Source organism: Melanotaenia boesemani, chromosome 5, assembly GCF_017639745.1.
Source record: "Melanotaenia boesemani isolate fMelBoe1 chromosome 5, fMelBoe1.pri, whole genome shotgun sequence".
NCBI classification, from domain to species: Eukaryota; Metazoa; Chordata; class Actinopteri; order Atheriniformes; family Melanotaeniidae; genus Melanotaenia; species Melanotaenia boesemani.
In genome coordinates, this window is record NC_055686.1 from 1,475,744 (window position 1) to 1,495,505 (window position 19,762).

The window sequence follows — 19,762 nt, forward strand, 5'->3', positions numbered from 1 at the left end:
GGTCTGGGTTAACCAGTCTAGGTAGAACTGACTCCAGCCTTCTAGCTAGACGTTTGGTGATGATCTTATAGTCGTGGTCCAGAAGACTGTATGATGAACCCTGCAGAGAATCCTCACCGTCTTTATGTGGAACACTAACGTCTGCCACATTCATCGTCTGGAGAAGCAGATTAATTCACCGTTACCATGACAGTAGGATAGATCTGTGGTCAGAATTCTTTATAAAACATCTCTATCGTCCTTCAAACTGATAGTATTTTCATCCTTTTAACAAGGTTACAGAGACCAAGAAATGATATTCAAGTCATTCATAGCTGCTATTCCACTGAAGTATAACTGTCCGAGGGCGTCTCTGAGAACGGATAGGATGCATTTTTATTAATAACAGTTGCTGCCCGAACATAACAAACATGAAATACACTGTAAAGAAAAAAGAAAAACATTCCCTACATTCCCTAACCCCCCGGTTGTAAGAATTGGGTGAAAGTTGAGTTCCAGCAAGCCTGAGGAAAACTGGAGGAACCGGAGTGAAGCTATGAGGAAGCTGAACGTCCTCCTCTTTCCTCACAAGTCGTCCTGAAGCTGCCTGTGTGGTAAGAAGCTTCTCTGGAGGAGACGTGTTGCAGAGCTGCTGATGTCCTGAAGGACGTTTAAAGTCTCTCTTAGTCTGACAGGAAGATGAAGATGTTGCTGGTGATGGTCCTCCTCCTGCACGGTAAGACCAGCTTCCTCTCCTCATCCTCACGTCCTTCATCTTCCTCTCTGATGGTGGAAGCGTCTCATTTCTTCTTCTCTTGTGTGTGTGGAGAAACTGTGGAGAGCTGTTTCCGACACGTGCACTCTGTCCTCCTACTGAAACCTGAGTGTGTGCATGTGTTTGTGTGTGTGCTTACTGCTGTGCACACAGAGCAGCTATGACACGCCGTCATGTAAATCATGTAAATCATGTAAATCATGTAAATCATGTAAATCATGTACAGGATAAAATGTAGACCTGTTGTAGAGGAAATGTGATTTAGACATGAACCCCGGCTAACTAAACTAAACAAGACTCAAAATACAACAAACCAAGAAGCAACCGTTATACCAAACACGACTCACAATGAAAGAACGACACAGTAAAAGCTGTACATGCAGCTCCAGCTTTTCTTTAGTGGCTTCCGCTGAGAGAATTTACTCCACAGTAATCAGTAAGTGTGCTTGTCACGTTTAGGAAATCCTAAAACCACGTGTTCAAAAGATAAAGATGAAAAATCTTTCAACAAATTGTCATTAATACATTTGGAACCATCTTTTGTTTGTGGCTGTGTAGACGAGGATCAGTTTCAGGACAAACAGCACAGAAGCTACAGTTATACCGACGTATAAAATTTTAAATGATATCTCTTTAGTCTCATTACTTATGGTATAATTGTGTGGTAATGTCCAAACTTAACAATCCTTAACAAGCCTTTTGCAGCATGCAGTAACATGCGGCTGGATAACAGTGTCATTCAGAGACGGAAAAGCAAATCTCCCTGTAGAAGGCCTCACCGGGGTGAGTCAGAACAGCATCGGCACGTTTTTAAGAAGCAACGCTGATCACCAGCGAACCTGAACACCAGACAACCAGCTGCTACACCTGTACAGAAACTCTACAGCTAAACTAAGCTGGCAATCATCAGGAGCTCCTAAAAATAACCAAGACGGCAACAACATGTGTCACAACAACAACCAAAAACCAGAAACACACAAATAAAAAAGGAAAAACCTTGTGTACGAACCCGCTGGATAACGCAGTGCCTGTGTCAGCATCAGAGGATGAGGAAGAGGAGGCTGGAGGCAGACTAGGACGGTCCAGAGGTCCGGGTCATCAGCAGCTGTCGACCCCGCCAGGCACCAGCCATCCAGGGCGGCAGGAGCGAAGGGCCGGGGCCTTCAGAGCCCATAGGCAAACCCTCTTCCCTCAAGGCAAAGGGGCCCACACAACACCCAGGAGAACCAGACCTCCCAGAAAAACCAGCCAGCCCAGGCCAGCACCCACCCCTGGTGAAGACATGAGCCTGAGGCCTCCTCTCTAGCAGCTTCTACAGGGGGAGGAAAAAATTAGGACAAATACAAATTTAATACATTACTTTAAATTTTATAGCAGTAACATTAAATAGCTGCAGCCTTACGATAAACAGACGGTTGCATAAACGCCGCTCTGCAAATCCAGTCAGAACATTTTCATGTCATCAAACCTTTAACTTTGTGGCACTTTGACATCGTCACATGCATGTTTTTATTGCATAATATAGGTGGTACTTTAATTATCATGTTCAGATATGGTTGTTACGGTGCATCTATGCTAGCTAGCGTTAGCCCACTGTCGATGACAAAGTGAAAAGTTAACCCACGCTGCCTTCATGTTCAGTAACTCAGACATTTCTTTACTTTGGGCTCGTTTCTCCTCCTTCCTACGTTTTCTGTAAACAACACCTGACGGCTTGGATTGTCTTTTCATTCTAAACTTGTCTGGAGGACAAGGTGACGTCGTCCATCAGTATCATCATTACGAACCTGGATGCGCCGCTACCCTCCCCCCGCTCTCTCACCTAGCAGCAGCAGGTCAGGCGAGGAGGTCGGCATCATCACAGAATAGTCTAGCTTCTTTTCTTTTTTATCATCTAGTTATTATTTACGAGGAAATGGAACAGAAATTAAAGGCAAAATAAATAGTACTGACACCTAGTGTTTCGAATCAGAACTGCAGTTGAAAGAGAAAAACAAGGACAGCGGTCGTCCTCCCCTCTGAGAGTTTCTGTAGGTTGGTGGTTTGTGAGAGGACGGTTCTTTTATATGCAGCTTATGAAGGACGGAGAACATAGCGCCAGCAAACATCATGATGAGGAGCGAAGATGATTCACACACACAGGAAGTTGCTATGCTTTGCAATGCTAGCGCTAATTTACGTTAGCATGAACTAGAGTGTAAACAAAAGCTACATTAATCAACAAATGTTTCCCCTTAGTCTCACTTAATAAATGAATTTGATAGTATTTTAATAAGTTTATAAGGACAAACACAGTATCCACTCGGTCCAAACATCACTAGGCCTTCGCTGTTGTAATTGATACATTTTTTCCGTATTCTTATTTTTCTCCTCAAAAGTAAATCGCATTTGAGGGGACCTGAACATGCGTGAAAACACGCCTAATTTTGCGTACCCCCCCAAAGGAATGCGTAAATTTACGTATTTTGGGGTTCTCGGGACTGTTCGGGGAAAATTGAATGAGAGCGCCACCTATTTATGATGCCCTGCCGCTGCATGTCATCAACCTTTATGAAATTTGCTACACGTGTTCCTTGGGCGAACAATAAATCCTCTTGGAGCAACAGCCTAAAACCAACAGGAAGTCGGCCATTTTGGATCAAAGTCACCATTTTGGCGTTTTACTGACATTTTCAAAATCTATCTCCTACAGATCTTATCTTACCGCTACCAAAATAGCTCAGGATGTCCGGAAGGCATGTGTCTTTAAAAGTTATTGAAAGTTTTCTAATAGGAGAAAGGGCATGGAGGGGGTGGGGCCTCAAAGTTTGACGTCTCGCCATGATAAATGAAAGTGATATAACTTCCACATTAAACAATATATCTGAACCAAAATGGCCATGTATGATGCCATTCCCATCCTGAACACAACTACATGTCAATATTTGGGTTATGAATTGGCCACGCCCCCTGGCGACAGGAAGTCATGGTTTTTACTTGGAGACCGACTTATCTGATGTTTTGGACACAACCAGGTCCAAACTGGGTCAGACAGCAGAAAACAAGTTGGTGATGATATCTGGTGAAAACTGTTGCTCTACTCTGCAGGGCGAGACCGTGGTGTCATGGCGAACTTCGATAAAACGCCATGACATCATAAATCACTATAAATCCCTCAATTCTGATCCAATCCCCATCAGACTTGCAGAGATTATTCAGGGTCTAGCCCTGAACAGATCCATATGATCAATTCCAGACTAGCCCTAAGCCCCGCCCACTTCCAACAGGAAGTGCTTTTTTTCAGACGCCGGGGTCCATCTCCTCCGGAATGAAACTTAAACACTTGAAAGGACTTCACAACAGGTCAAACCCTTTCATGATACCACAATAAAAATCTCAAATTCCTTCGGCAAACGTAACCATGGCAAATAGTGGTCCGACGCCATCAAACAGGAAGTACTTGTAACTGACCCATTGTACTGTTGATCTCCACCAAACTTGGCAGGAAGGAGCGCGGACCAGTCGAGAACTCAGCCACATTGACATACGCTGGAAAAATTGCAATATAGCTCTATAGCGCCCCCTACAATTATTTAATTGATCGTAACTGCCCACTACATTGACCGATATGGCTGAAATCCAGTATATTGATAGAACTTGGAAGGATGTACAAAAAAGCCTCTTGGACCTATTTGATAACTTCAACAGGAAGTCGGCCATTTTGAAAAAAAGTGTCATTTTGGGGGTAATTTTTGCATGTTTCTTTGGCTTGCATTTGAACGAACTCCTACAGATTTTATCGTATTTACCTCAAACTCAGTCTGAACACTCCAGAGGCCTGTGTGGTCAAAACTTTTCTAATAGGAGGTGGCGTTCAGCGGCGACGCCTCATCAAGTTTTGATGTTTCGCCATCAAGCATGGAATCCATTATTTCTGACAAACAACACGCAGTCTGCACCAAACTGCACATGTTTCACTTCAGTTCCATGCCGACCACACCCACATGTCCAGATGTTGTCACCTGGACATTGCTCAACGCTGCATGGCGAGACCGTGGCGCCATGACAAGGTTGGATAAGATGCCATGACATCATTAATCAGTATAAATCCCTCAGTTTTCATCCAATCACCATTACACTTACAATAATTAATCAGGGTCTACTCCTGAACAGATACATGTAACTACTTCTGGTCTTGGCCTAAGCCTCGCCCACTTGAAACAGGAAGTGCCTTTTTTAGACACCAGGATCCCTCTTCCCAGGAATGAATTTCACACACTCTACAGTGCTTCAGATCAGGTCAAACCCTTTCATGATACTACAGAAAAAAAAACCTCACGTTCCTTCCTCAAGTAAAACCATGGCGAATGGCGTCCACCGCCATGAAACAGGAAGTACTTGTAACTGACCCAATGTACTCCCGACCTCCACCAAACTCAGGGAGGACAGAGGTCAGGCCTGGAACTGATTCAACTAGACATATGCTGGTAATATGGCTCCATAGCGCCCCCTATAAATTTTTAATCTATCAGCTCCAACCACTGCTTTCAACGACATTGATAAAATGTGGCATATTTATATAACATGCCAGGACAAACAAAAAAGCCTCTTCATGTCCTGATGTAGTCAACGCCATAGCCCCGCCCCCTGGGAACAGGAAGTGCCACCATTTTAACCCTTTACTACCTGTAAAATCAATTCAAACTCATTAATATCATCCTTCATGAACTCATGGTTGAAAATATGTCTGACTTCTTACAGCATCATGATTAAAATGGCTTCCTGTGATGGTTAAATCATTCGCCATGAAACAGGAAGTGGTTCTAACCCTGTTGTCAGTTGACCAGTTGAGCTGATATTTTCCTGTTTTCATTACAGTTCCAACCTGAACATGGTTCTACATGAAATGACTATAGCACCACCTAGTGGCCACGTGGAATTTTCCTCTTGATAAAATCATGCTCCGGTTTGTGGGAATTCAACACAGTTTGTCAGAAACAAGGTCATGAATGCTTCAGATGTCATCACTGGACAGGCTGAGGTGCAAATTGATCCTTTCATGACGAAAATCACCTCTTCATGGAGATAAACTCTGGAAGAATGGGTTTATGGCTGTGGGCGAGAGCAGCTGTGCTGCTGGAGGGAGGCTGCTGGCTGATTTGGCGGTGCAATAGGCCGGAGCGGCGCCATAGGTGCGAGGGCCTCCAACGCTGCTTGCAGCTTTTTTTTTATTTTTTTTTTTTCCAACTTTATTTATTGAACATTTTTGAACATTAACAGACATACAGAAAGTCCAATATATAAAAGTAGCAACAATGAAGAGTAGTAACTGTAACTGTATGTGAACACCCTAAAACATCCACCCACCCAACCACCCCCACAGGCCATCCTGACCAAACCGACCACACATACACGCTCACAGCACACCCATAGGATAAGGAAATAGCAAAGGGTAAATAACAATTACAAATAAATAAATAAAATAATTATAATAATAACAATAATAATAAAAATACTAAGCAGTGAATAAACGGGGAAAAAAAAAAAAAAAAAAAAAAAAAAAAACACACGGAACGAACAGAAAAATCTCTACTCAAACTCCAATTCATTGGCGTAGTTAAGAGACTCCATATGCCGTAAAAAAGGGTCCCAAGTGGCATTGAATAATTTCACAGAGCCCTTAAGCAAAAATCTGAGCTTCTCAAGCTTTAGATTGTAGAGCACTTCTCGGACCCATATGTGAAGGGGGATGGGCAAGTTTCCAGTTAAGCAAAATCAGCCTGCGGGCCAGAAGAGTTGTAAATGAAACGACACGCTTCAACACCTTGGGAGAGTTCATAGTGGGGCGGATACCAAAAATTGCAGACAGAGGGTTAGGAGCAATGGCACAGCCATAAGCCAAGCCCAATGTGGCAAAAATATCAGATCAGAATGAAGTCAGTTTAGAACATGACCAGAACATGTGCACATGATTGGCCGGAGATAGATGACACCTGCCACAGGCCTCACTAACCGAAGGATAAATTCTAGCTAATCTAGCATTTGTATAATGGACCCTATAAAAAACCTTACACTGAATCAGCCTATGACGAGCACATATGGAAGATAAATGAACCAGAGATAATGCAGAGTCCCACTGCTGATCAGTCAATGTGGTGTCCAGACTATTCTCCCAAACGGTTCTAATAGCAGTAAGTGGTGATGAAGTGGTCGACAGCATGGAACTATAAAGAACCGAAATGCATCCCCTTGCAGTGGCCTCCACGGTCAAAAGGGTATCCAGCAGTGTTCCAGGAGGGCGGTTTGGGAAATGAGGAAATTGTTTTTTCACATAATCCCTGACCTGGAAAAAGCGAAAAAGGTGGTGTTTAGGTAGGCTGTATTTATCAGCAAGTTGAGCAAAAGATGAGAAAATGTTGTCCGTGTACAGATCGCCAACAGACTTGATTCCAATATTATGCCATAACCGAAATGCTGGGTCCGTCCTAGAGGGTTCAAAAATGCAGTTCTTGTAAACCGAGGTCAGAGAAGAAGGACCTGCAAGGCCAAAGTGCTTTCTAATTTGACTCCAAATCTTCAGTGATATATAAACTAAGGGACGGCCGGACAAACGCGAAAGCGGAAGTGGAAGTTGAGAACATAGAGCAGAGCGCAAGGAGAATGGAGCAGATTGCTGTTCCAGATGTACCCAGGCAGGGATGGAGTCATGCTCGTCATCTAACCAGAAAAGCAGTTTTTGAATGCTTGCTGCCCAATAGTAGAACCTAAAAACAGGGAGGGCAAAACCTCCCTTTTCCTTAGGTAATTGGAGAATTGATCGGCGAATCCTCGCAGGTTTACCATCCCACAAGAAAGTTGAAACCAACTTGTCTAATTTGTCAAAAAAGGATTTGGCTAATAAAACTGGGACATGTTGAAACAAATAAAGAAATTTCGGGAGAACCACCATCTTGATCAGATTGATACGACCAACAAGTGAGAGCGGCAGAATCGACCAGCGGGCAAAGTCCCTCTCCGTTCCCTCAACCAATGGAGCAAAGTTGTCTCGATATAGCTCAGACATAGATGTGGTAACCCGGACACCCAAATATCGAAAGCCACCACACGACCATTTAAACGGCACTATTGTACGTGGAAGTACTTTGGCTGATGCGTTGATGGGCAAGAGCTCGCTCTTTTGATAATTAAGTTTGTAACCAGATATAGCACCATAACGATTTAGGATATCAAGAATAACAGGGAAGGAATTTGCCGGGTCTGACACATACAAGAGAAGGTCGTCTGCATAGAGTGAAACCTTATGAACTGTATCCTGACGCATAATGCCTTTAAAGCCAATCTCCGAACGCAGCCAAAGAGCTAGTGGTTCTATCACCAAAGTGAAGAGCAACGGGGATAGCGGACATCCTTGCCTGGTACCACGACCTAAAAGAAAGGAGGGGGACAAAGTATTATTTGTTCGGACAGAAGCTTTTGGTGATGAGTATAGGAGTTTAATCCAAAGAATAAAGGCCTCACTGAGTCCAAACCTAGCCATCACTTCATACAGGAAACTCCATTCAACCCTGTCGAAGGCCTTCTCCGCATCAAGGGAGACCACAACCTCTGGCACCTTAGAGATAGAAGAATGGATGAGATCGAAAAGACGCCTAGTATTGTGTGAAGACTGCCGACCTGGCAGAAAGCCAGTTTGGTCAAGCCCTATGACAGGAGACAAGACACGTTGCAGACGTAAGGCGAGAACCTTGGAGAGAATTTTAAAGTCGACGTTCAAGAGCGATATTGGCCTATAGCTGCTGCACAGCAACGGGTCTTTGTCTCTTTTCAGGAGAAGTGAAATGGTGGCCTCCGACAGAGTGCCCGGGAGATGGCCACAAGCGAATGCTTCATTATACATGTCCCGCAGAAGAGGGGCTAGCAGGTCAGAGAAAGTCTTATAATATGCAACCGTGAAGCCGTCAGGCCCAGGTGACTTACCAGTCTGAAGTGTACTGATGGCCTCCCGGACTTCTGCTGTTGTAATGAGCCCACCTAGAGTCCCAGCTACACCATTATCTATTTGAGGAAAGATGATATTGTCCAGCACATTGCCTGGGGGCAAAGGATGGTCCGAAGTGTACAAAGTGGAGTAGAACTCAGCAAAGACCTTATTTACCTTTCCGGGATCAGTAAGTGTGTCACCTGCAGAAGATCTGACAGCAGGGATTAACCTTGAAGACGCCTCGGCCCTGGCTTGATAAGAGAGGAGCTTCCCCGCTTTATCACCAGATTCGTAAAAACGTTGTCTGGATCTGAGCAACAGTGTTCTGACTTTAGTAGTGGTAATAAGATCAAACTCTGTCTGTAGCCTAAGACGCTCCCCATAAAGACTAGGTTCAGGATTAGTCGCATATCGACCATCAATGTCTTTTATGTCTCTAAGGAGTTCAGTGATACGTAAATTATCTGCCTTTTTCCTATGCGAAATAAAAGATATAAGTTGTCCCCTGATATAAGCTTTGGATGCCTCCCAAAGAGTACTCCTAGTGGTACCAGGCAAGTCATTCAGCTCAAGAAACAATGAGATTTGAGATTGTAAGAACTGTCTATAACCCTCCTCCGCTAAGAGAGCAGAGTTAAATCTCCACACTTTATAAGGACCACTTTGGGCAAGCAGGATCAAATCGAGGGAGGTAGGGGCATGGTCCGATACCACGATACTGTGATAATCCGTAGAAACAATTCTGGAGAGCAGTCTAGTATCCAGTAGGAAGAAGTCTATGCGTGTATAAGTGTGGTGGACATTTGAGAAAAAGGAGAAAGCCTTAGCCTCAGGAAATTTGGACCTCCAAGGATCAGTCAGGCCAAATTGCTGTGCAAAAGTTAGTAATGTCCTAGCCGATTTGGTTAAAGAGGCAGCCTTAGTTGAAGACCTGTCCAACAGTGGGTCTTGTACGAAATTGAAGTCCCCACCCATAATTACATGGTGGTTCTCCAGATCAGGGAAAGATGTAAATAGCTTTGTTACAAAATGGTTATCATCCCAATTAGGCCCGTAGACACAAACCAATAAGATGGGAACATCTTGGAGAAACCCAGAGACTATCACATATCTACCATTGGGGTCTGAGATCAATTTAGCAAATACAAAAGGGACATCTTTGCGAATCACGATAGCTGCACCTCTGGCTGTGCCATTAAATGTAGAGTGGAACACCTGCCCAACCCACCTTCTTCTGAGTCTCACCACCTCCCTGTTACGCAGATGTGTTTCTTGAATAAAGTATATGTCGCCCCCAAGCTGATGCAAGTGGGCCATGACCCTTCCCAATTTTTTGGCACTGCCCAGCCCCTTCACATTCCAAGAAATGAACCTCACCCTACCACCGGTGTCGGTCATACCTCAAGACCAAGGGTCCGGAAGGTTGAAGGAAGTAAAAAGCAACAATATAGTCTTGGGTCGGGAAGCAGAAATCCAGAGCTGTAGCGGACTGGAGAGAGAGAGAAGAAAAGGAAGAGGGAGAGAGAGAAAGAGAAAAAAAAAAAAAAAAAAAAAAAACCCCACACACACAGACATGCATACACCCCATACATACACACAGCGGCCCGAATTGCCCATATATGAAAAACAAAGTTGAGTGTCCATTGCACCAAGGTGCTACGTTTAACACCTGTAAAACTTCCTTACATCTAACAGTCCCAAGCAAATAACTTGCATACATATTGGCCATAGTAACAATTCGAACAAATAAACCAGCAGAATGCAGTAATATTAACGAAGAAAGAAAAACTGTCAAAATCGGCTTCTATGCAACAGCTATTCAAAAGCAAAAATAGAGCAGCCGAGTACAACAATATTAAGAGATGGAGTCTTAGCTACTGTATAGTTATAGTTAAATATAAAACAAAAGAAGACAGCTAAATATACAGTGTTATTATCCAAAAATGCAGCACATGCTGTGTGAGAACAGTCTATAAAGAAATTGAAGAAACAGCAAAGAGCAAGCCATTAACTAAAAGCACTATCACAAAAGCTGCCGCACAATGATATGTAAACTTTCAAAGACATAGTCACCCCATCTCCGGCTTATTTCCGTCCAACAGAAATCAGTCCTCAGCAAGCTCTGGGTCCACGTTTACCGGGAGAGGGCGAGAGGCGATAAAGTCCTTAGCCTCCCTCACAGAAGGCAGAAATTTTCTCGAGCCGTCCTCGGTCACGATGAACAGTTTAGCTGGATAACGTAGAGCTGGCTTAAGGCCCATGTTGTACAACTGCTTCATAACATCTCGATATTTGGTACGCTGCTCCAAAACTTCTGGACAGTAGTCCTCAAAAATGTGAATAGGAGAGTCTTTGTATCTTAGCTTACCGCGCAGTCTTCGGGCCGCACGCAACACTAGCTCCCGGGTCTGAAATCGGTGAAAACATATAACCACAGCCCGTGGCTGTTGAAAGGGGCCCGGTTTGGCGGCCAGGGTGCGATGGGCCCTATCCAATTCAGGCGGCGAAGTTAAAACATCATCCCCAAGCACCTCAAAAAGCATCTGAGCAAAAAACGCAGTTGGCTGGGGACCCTCGATGTTCTCTGGGAGGCCCACAATGCGCACGTTGTTACGCCGGCTTCTGCCTTCGAGGTCCGTTAGCTTAGCCTTCAACTTAGCATTGTCCGCTAGCACCGCCGTAAGCTTAGACTGAACGTCTCGCCAGTCACTGTCAGCAGAGTCCGCAAACTCCTCCAGTTTGGCAATACGTCGTTGGTGGTCGTTAACGGTGGTTTGGAAAGTGTCTAACTTAGCTTCAAGCTTGGAGTACGTCCCCTTAAACTCCGTCAAAAGTGCCTCTTTGTGCTCGGCTAACTTTGTTGTTAGCAGCGCCATGATGGCGCTAGTGGGGTCCTCCCGTTCTTGTTCTTCTTTCTTTGATTTTTTTGACATCTTCGAACAAAAAAAAAACGAACTGCACAACACAGTGAAAGCAACTCTACATAAAAAGAAGCTTGGAACGATGTAATGGCCGTGTAGAAGTTGTAAGGTCAGGGAGCCCGGACTAGTGCGACTACTCCATCTGGCTGATAGGGCCCGCTGCTTGCAGCTTTAATTACATTTGTTTTTGTAAACTAACAGGCCACCAGTTTACTCCACTAATACGTCCATACAGTCACACACATTCATTTAATGAGCGCCGAGAAAAAAATTTGACTAAAATCTTTATAAATCAAGATAAACTTTTAGGTTAATTTAAGCAAAATTCCGGTGTTTACCTGTGGAGGAGAAACTTTGCCAGTCAGACTTCTCCACCTTTCAAAAGATTCTCCAGCATTGATCCTTGTTTTATTCCGTTTTTGGTCGTTTGCTTTTTTATCAGGATGCCGAAGCTTTTTAGGTTTTCCTGAAACTATTTCTGATCCACTTCTTTTACCAGCTTCCATACCTGCACGCTGCTGCTCTTTTGCCGACATAAAATACCAAACGCTGCCTGGCAACGATGGAGAGTCACATATGATTGGTTAAGGAACCAGGAAGTAGGGAAGAGCAACACAGTGCACCCAAGTTATTCCGTCACGGAACTCTTATTTTGAAGGAGAAAAACTTGACAAAGACGTTGTTGATGTAGGGCACAGTTTGTTTATAGGGAAGCTCCCTTTTATCCCTCACAGCAAATGAGAACATTTAAATTATTTTTACAGAAAAAATCCTAATTATTCACCTCGGTGGACAAAAAGGTAGCCTCCCTCCACCTTCAGCCATAAGAGTGTCCACATGTGCACTTGGCACCAGGACACTCTAGGCCGCAGTTCAATGACCGACTTTGTAGTCGTGTTGTCGGACTTGCAGCCGCATGTCCTGGACACTCGGGTGAAGAGAGAGGCGGAGCTGTCACCTGATCACCACCTGGTGGTGAGTTGGCTCAGATGGTGGGGGAGGATGCCGGTCAAGCCTGGCAGACCCAAACGTGTTGTGAGGGTCTGCTGGGAACGTCTGGCAGAGTCTCCTGTCAGAAAAAGTTTCAACTCCCATCTCCAGCAGAGCTTCAACCATGTCCCGGGTGAGGCGGGGTACATTGAGTCTGAGTGGGCTTTGTTCCGCACCTCTATTGTTGAGGCAGCCAGCTGGAGCTGTGGCCATAAGGTTGCTGGTACCTGTCATGGCAGAAATCCAGGCAAAAGCTCAGGCATGGGAGGAGTTTGGAGAGGCCATGGAATATGACTTTCGGATGGCTTCAAGAAGATTCTGGTCCACCATCCAATGGCTCAGGAGGGGGAAGCAGTGCTCCTTCAACACTGTGTACAGTGGGGATGGGGGTCTGCTGACCTCCACTCATGAGCAGTAACGTGACTCTGATGAGGAAGCAGAGTCGGGGAACCCTGGCATGGGCTCTCCTATCTGTAGGACTGAGGTTGCTGAGGTGGTTAAGAAGCTCCTCAATGGCAGGGCTCCAGGGGTGGATGAGATCCGCCTGAAGTTTCTTAAGACTCTGGATGCTGTCTTGGCTGACACACCTCTGCGGCATCGTTTGGACATTGGAGACTGTTCCCCTGGACTGGCAGACTGGGGTGGTGGTCACACTTTTTGAAGAGGGTGTGCCTCAACTTCAGGGGGATCACACTTCTCAGCCTCTCTGGTAAGGACTATTCAGGGGTCCTGGAGTGGAGGGTCCATTAGGTTGTCAAATCTCAGACTGAGGAGGAGCAGTATGGCTTTTGTCCCAGTCTCTGAACAGTGGGCCAGCTCTCCACCCTCTCTAGGGTTTTGGAGGAGGCTTGGGAGTTTGCTCAACCAATCTACACATGCTTTGTGGATTTGGAGAAGGCATTCAACCGTGTCCTCCAGGGATTTCTGTGGGGGGGTACTCCGGTAATGTGGAGTCCCGGACCCCTTGAATGAGCTGTCCAGTCCCTGTACGACCGGTGTCAGAGCTTGGTCCGCATTGCCGGCAGTAAATCAGAATCATTTCCAGTGCGGGTTGGACTCCGCCAAGGCTGCCCTTTGTCACGATTCTGTTCATAACTTTTATGGACAGAATTTCTAGGTACAGCCGAGGTGTCGAGGGGATCCGGTTTGGTGGCCTCAGGATTGGGTCTCTGCTCTTTGCGGATGATGTGGTTCTGTTGGCTTCATCGGGCCGTGATCTTCAGCTCTCACTGGAGCGATTCACAGCCGAGTGTGAAGCGGTTGGGATGAGAATCAGCACCTCCAAGTCTGAGACCATGGTCCTCAGCCGGAAAAGGGTGGAGTTCTCTCTCCGGGTCTGCGATGAGGTCCTGCCCCCAGTGGAGGAGTTTACGTATCTTGGAGTCTTGTTCACGAGTGAGGGAAGGATGGAGGGAGATGGACAGGCGGTTCGGTGCGGCGTCCGCAGTGATGTGGACTCTGCATCGGTCTGTCGTGGTGAAGAGAGAGCTGAGCCAAAAGGCAAAGATCTCAATTTACCAGTCGATCTACGTTCCCAACCTCACCTATGGTCACGAGCTGTGGGTAGTGACTGAAGGAATAAGACTGCGATTACAAGCGGCCAAAATTAGTTTTCTCCGCGGGTCACCGGGCTCTCCCTTGAGAAGCTTGGAGTGGGGCTCAGAGTAGAACCGCTGCTCCTCCACATCGAGAAGAGCCAGATGAGGTGGATGAAACATCTGGTCAGGATGCCTCCTGGACGCCTCCCTGGTGCGTTGTTCTGGGTACGTCCCACCGGAAAGAAGGAAGACCCAGGACATGCTGGAAGCAGTACATCTCTCAGCTGGCCTGGGAACGCTTCGGGATCCCCCCAGATGAGCTGGTGAATGTGGCCGAGGAGAGGGAAGTCTGGGTTTCTCTGCTCAGGAAGCTGCCCCCACAGCCGGATCCCAGATAAACGGCAGAAAATGGATGGATGATCTCCATAATATCATTTCTAACATTTGACACGAAGAGTTTTACATTTCAGAGCAGAACTGGTGTCCAGGTCTCTACTAGGAAAGAAATATTGTTAATGAGATCAGCAAATCGTTCTGCTTGTTTTTATTTACCTTTCTCAGGATCTCAGGTGGGTTTAGATTCAAAAGCTGAGAAAGTCAAACTCATCCTTGGATCCTTGACCTTCGTAGCAACGCTTTGGCTTCCAGATGGAGTTCTTCTGACCTGTAATCCACCATGTAGACACTGAGACAAACCCACAGCTGATCTGTCTTTCTGTTTGTGTCCTCACAGTTTCCCAGCATGCCCTGCCTGGGGTGGTGGAGGTGAATGAGGGGGCGGAGTCAGTCCTTCTGCCCTGTGAGTACGATGGTTATACTCCTGAAGACAACCTCAGAGTCATGTGGACTCGCAACGATCTCAGTCCCAGATTTGTCCACCAAAGAGGACAAGAAGGTGATCTGGAAGAACAGAACCAGCTTTACAGAGGACGGACATCAATGAAACCTGATGCTTTAGACTCTTCAGACTTCAGTCTCAGTCTGAGAAAACCACATCTGTCTGACAGCAGCATCTACACCTGCTCCATCAGTAATGGACTCATGGAACTAAAAGTCATGGATGTTGAGCTGAAGGTGAAAGGTGAGCAGAAACACCTGCTGTAGATACAGGTCAGAGGTCAACCTGAAGGGAGGAACAGAGTGAAGGAACAACCTGATGAGTCCTTTATTAGAAGAGTAGAAGAAGAAGAGAACAGAACTTTATGTTCATGCTGCAGAACAGTGAGAAGCAGCTTGTGGGTAGATGTTCCTGATTCTGTTCTGGTTTTGTCCTGAGTGCTCTGTAGAGTTAGAGACGTAGCTACAGGTCAGACATGTAGATACAGGTCAGTGATGTAGATACAGGTCAGTGATGTAGCTACAGGTCAGACATGTAGATACAGGTCAGTGATGTAGATACAGGTCAGACATGTAGCTACAGGTCAGACATGTAGATACAGGTCAGTGATGTAGATACAGGTCAGACATGTAGATACAGGTCAGTGATGTAGATACAGGTCAGTGATGTAGATACAGGTCAGAGATGTAGCTACAGGTCAGACATGTAGATACAGGTCAGTGATGTAGATACAGGTCAGACATGTAGCTACAGGTCAGAGATGTAGATACAGGTCAGAGATGTAGCTACAGGTCAGTGATGTAGCTACAGGTCAGAGATGTAGATACAGGTCAGTGATGTAGCTACAGGTCAGACATGTAGATACAGGTCAGTGATGTAGATACAGGTCAGACATGTAGATACAGGTCAGTGATGTAGATACAGGTCAGAGATGTAGCTACAGGTCAGACATGTAGATACAGGTCAGTGATGTAGATACAGGTCAGACATGTAGATACAGGTCAGTGATGTAGATACAGGTCAGTGATGTAGATACAGGTCAGAGATGTAGCTACAGGTCAGACATGTAGATACAGGTCAGTGATGTAGATACAGGTCAGACATGTAGATACAGGTCAGTGATGTAGATACAGGTCAGTGATGTAGATACAGGTCAGAGATGTAGCTACAGGTCAGACATGTAGATACAGGTCAGTGATGTAGATACAGGTCAGACATGTAGCTACAGGTCAGAGATGTAGATACAGGTCAGAGATGTAGCTACAGGTCAGTGATGTAGCTACAGGTCAGAGATGTAGATACAGGTCAGTGATGTAGCTACAGGTCAGTGATGTAGATACAGGTCAGTGATGTAGCTACAGGTCAGAGATGTAGATACAGGTCAGTGATGTAGCTACAGGTCAGAGATGTAGCTACAGGTCAGTGATGTAGCTACAGGTCAGTGATGTAGATACAGGTCAGTGATGTAGCTACAGGTCAGTGATGTAGATACAGGTCAGTGATGTAGCTACAGGTCAGTGATGTAGATACGTAGCTACAGGTCAGAGATGTAGATACAGGTCAGTGATGTAGCTACAGGTCAGTGATGTAGATACAGGTCAGTGATGTAGCTACAGGTCAGTGATGTAGATACAGGTCAGTGATGTAGCTACAGGTCAGTGATGTAGATACAGGTCAGTGATGTAGCTACAGGTCAGAGATGTAGCTACAGGTCAGTGATGTAGCTACAGGTTAGAGATGTAGCTACAGGTCAGTGATGTAGCTACAGGTCAGAGGTGTAGATACAGGTCAGAGATGTAGATACAGGTCAGAGGTGTAGATACAGGTCAGAGATGTAGATACAGGTCAGTGATGTAGATACAGGTCAGTGATGTAGATACAGGTCAGTGATGTAGATACAGGTCAGAGATGTAGCTACAGGTCAGAGATGTAGCTACAGGTCAGAGATGTAGATACAGGTCAGTGATGTAGATACAGGTCAGAGATGTAGATACAGGTCAGTGATGTAGATACAGGTCAGAGATGTAGATACAGGTCAGAGGTCATAATTCTTCCTTTTTTCCACAGGAACATTTCCATCCTGGGCCACAGCTGTTCTGGTTCTTGTCGTCTCTGCTGGTGTTTTATATCATTTTAGATCCTATTTCATGTCAGGTGAGTCTCTAAAACTACACTACCCATAATGCTGATGGTCAACATGAGTCCTCTTGTGGTTCCCTGACAGTCAGATTTGTTCCAGAAGCTGAGACAGAAATGTGAAGAGAAAGTTCAGGTTTTGTTCCAGAAGTCAGGAAAGCTCCTTCAGACTGAGTCCTTCACCAGTAAAGCAGCTCCACATCATGACTTTACCAAACAGAGTTGAAGCTTCACTGCATTTATCTCACACAGAGTCTCCATGTGGAGCAGCTGTTCTTCTTCTGTGGTGCTAAACAGCTGGATGCAGCAGCTTCATGTTCCTCCTGGAGCTGAGCTCAGTTGTGGTGGAGTTCAGCTTCAGATGGTTCAGAGACCAGGATGAGACGGTCATGTGACCATCAGAGCTGCTGCTGCTGTCTGTACAGCTGATGCTGTTTGTTTCTCTCAGTCTACCAGGTGGAGGTGGAGTCAGGGGCGGAGTCTGTCCTGCTGCCCTGCAGAACCACAGTTCACCTGCCTGGAGACGCTAGAGTGGAGTGGAAGGACAGTTACAGGATGGTCCATGTGTACCAGAACGGTTCTGACCAGCCTGAAGACCAGAACGAGGACTACAGAACCAGAACAGTGATGGAGAGAAAACCTCTACAATCTGGAGACCTCAGTCTGACTCTGAAACTCCCCACAGATGAAGACAGTAGGACCTACACCTGCATCGTCTACAGCAGGGAGGGAAACATCCTGATGATGAAACAAGTTCGTCTTACAGTCAGAGGTCAGTGGTTTAAATCTGATGTTTGAGTATTTTTCCAATCAGCTGATCAGCTGTGATCAATACTGATCAGAGTGTGTTTAGAAGGTGGAAGTGAAATGTGTGTGTGTGAGAGTAAATGTGACTGAATGAGTTCAGCATTTAGCTGCAGTCTCCCAACGCTGCTCGTAGAGTTCAGTACTGCTCCGTGACAACCAGAGCTCACTAGAAGCAGACTTAGCCTCAGGCGGGAACAGATGGTATATCGCATGTCCACTGCCTGATGTTAAATCTCCCTTCAGCCAGAAGTTGGTCAAGGCTGTCCACCAACCTCTTGGCTTCCTCTGAGGTGGGCACACCATGACGACAGTTGTCACATAGAATGACTGTTCTGCAGCCTTGACCAGTGTGTCTCCCTTCTGGACCCTCTCCTTGAGGTGGTGCTGGAGGGCATAGCAGCATGGACTGCAAGTTGTTCCGAAGGGCAGAACCTGCCACTCATAGATAAACGGCTCCTCTTCTCTTCGCATCTCCATAAAAAACCCAGTAGGGGTTGGTCCAAGGGCAGGAGACACACTTGGTGGAACATTCCTTTGACATTGCCCCTCACTGCAACAGTGAGCTGGCGAAACAGAAGGACACCAAGTAGGGATAGACCTAGTGCAGGTCCTGGCAGCAGCTGGTTATTGAGAGACTGTGCTTGGTGCTGAAAGGAACGGTTAAGGACTAGCCGGTCCTTGACATTATGGTTCACCATATGGTGTGGGATGAACCATGAATCCTTTATCTGGCTGGCTTCTTGGGATGAAATCTTTGCCACATACCCTGCTTGTTCCAATTTTTGGAGATTCTTAGCAAGTTTACGTTCCGTGCTGCTGGACAGCACAGCTGCCTTTGGTGCGTGGAGGTTGACGACAGGAGTACGCCGAATCAAGGGTGTAGCATAGCATTGTACTCCATCTATGTTTACTCTGATGGTGGCAACCTGCAAAATGTTGTAGATGTGACTAAGTGCAAGCACTGCTGCTCAACACAGGGGCTCTGGAATAGACTAATCGGATTTTGTAATTTCCATCCAAGCTGTATGTAGACAGCTATGGGTCTGCCAACTGGGCCTTTACATGTAGGTTGGATGAACATGAGGAGGTGAAGGAAATCCACTGGAAAAAAAGGAAACCCTTTCAAGTGTTGGTACTTCCACTGTAGGGCAGAAACTGGGTAAGTAAGGTCTGTAAGACTGAGACCTTTAGCTGTCCAGTATCTCTCAGTAGATTTATTAAAAGGTGAAAACTCGAATGAGATGGAGGAACCGGTAAGCTTTGTTACATTTTGTTGTACTGTCTGCAGGGTTAGGGTTCCTAGAAATCCCCAGGTGTTGCACCACAAAGGGAAGGATCACTGTCCTTTCTGACCCATCATCGAGTAGTGCATATGCCTCCATATTGTAGTCACCACTGTGGAGGAGGATTTTAACAACCTTTAACATAACTCTCTGGGAACGATTTGGAAGGTCGAAGTACATTTGTGTGGGGGGCATGCTCAGCATTAGGACTGTACTAGCTGCCTCCTGCACAGAGTCATGAAGAACTCTAAGGTGCAGCTCGTTGAAAGTTTGCAAGGATGCGTCAAGTTTCAAATATCCACGGCATGGCTGTGGCCACATCTCCAGCACCTTTTCCCTTCATTGATCCACTGGACAATCTGGCTAGTGCTCAGTTTCTTAAACTCTTCACAGGAGTTAAGATGATGGTCATTGTTTTTGCATCGAGGACAATACGATGTCAGCTTTGTGCTGGGTTTAGGATGAGAGGGCTGAGAGGATCCGGGTTTTCCTTTGACTGTAAGGTACACAAGCACTGACCTCTCTCCCAGTGGAC

The 19,762-nt window shown here is 45.8% G+C and overlaps 1 protein-coding gene across 1 annotated transcript in view; it reads left to right on the forward strand.

Annotated features, from left to right (window-relative positions):
- Window positions 1-498: 498 nt before the first annotated feature.
- The window catches only part of LOC121640417, a 1,195,287-nt gene continuing 1,176,023 nt past the window's right edge, over window positions 499-19,762 (forward strand). Inside the window, exons 1-4 of the mRNA XM_041986139.1 lie at window positions 499-715; window positions 14,897-15,244; window positions 17,069-17,155; window positions 17,586-17,909. Of these exons, the coding sequence (XP_041842073.1) occupies window positions 679-715; window positions 14,897-15,244; window positions 17,069-17,155; window positions 17,586-17,909 (796 nt within the window). The 5' untranslated portion in view covers window positions 499-678. The remainder of the gene's footprint in view (window positions 716-14,896; window positions 15,245-17,068; window positions 17,156-17,585; window positions 17,910-19,762) is intronic.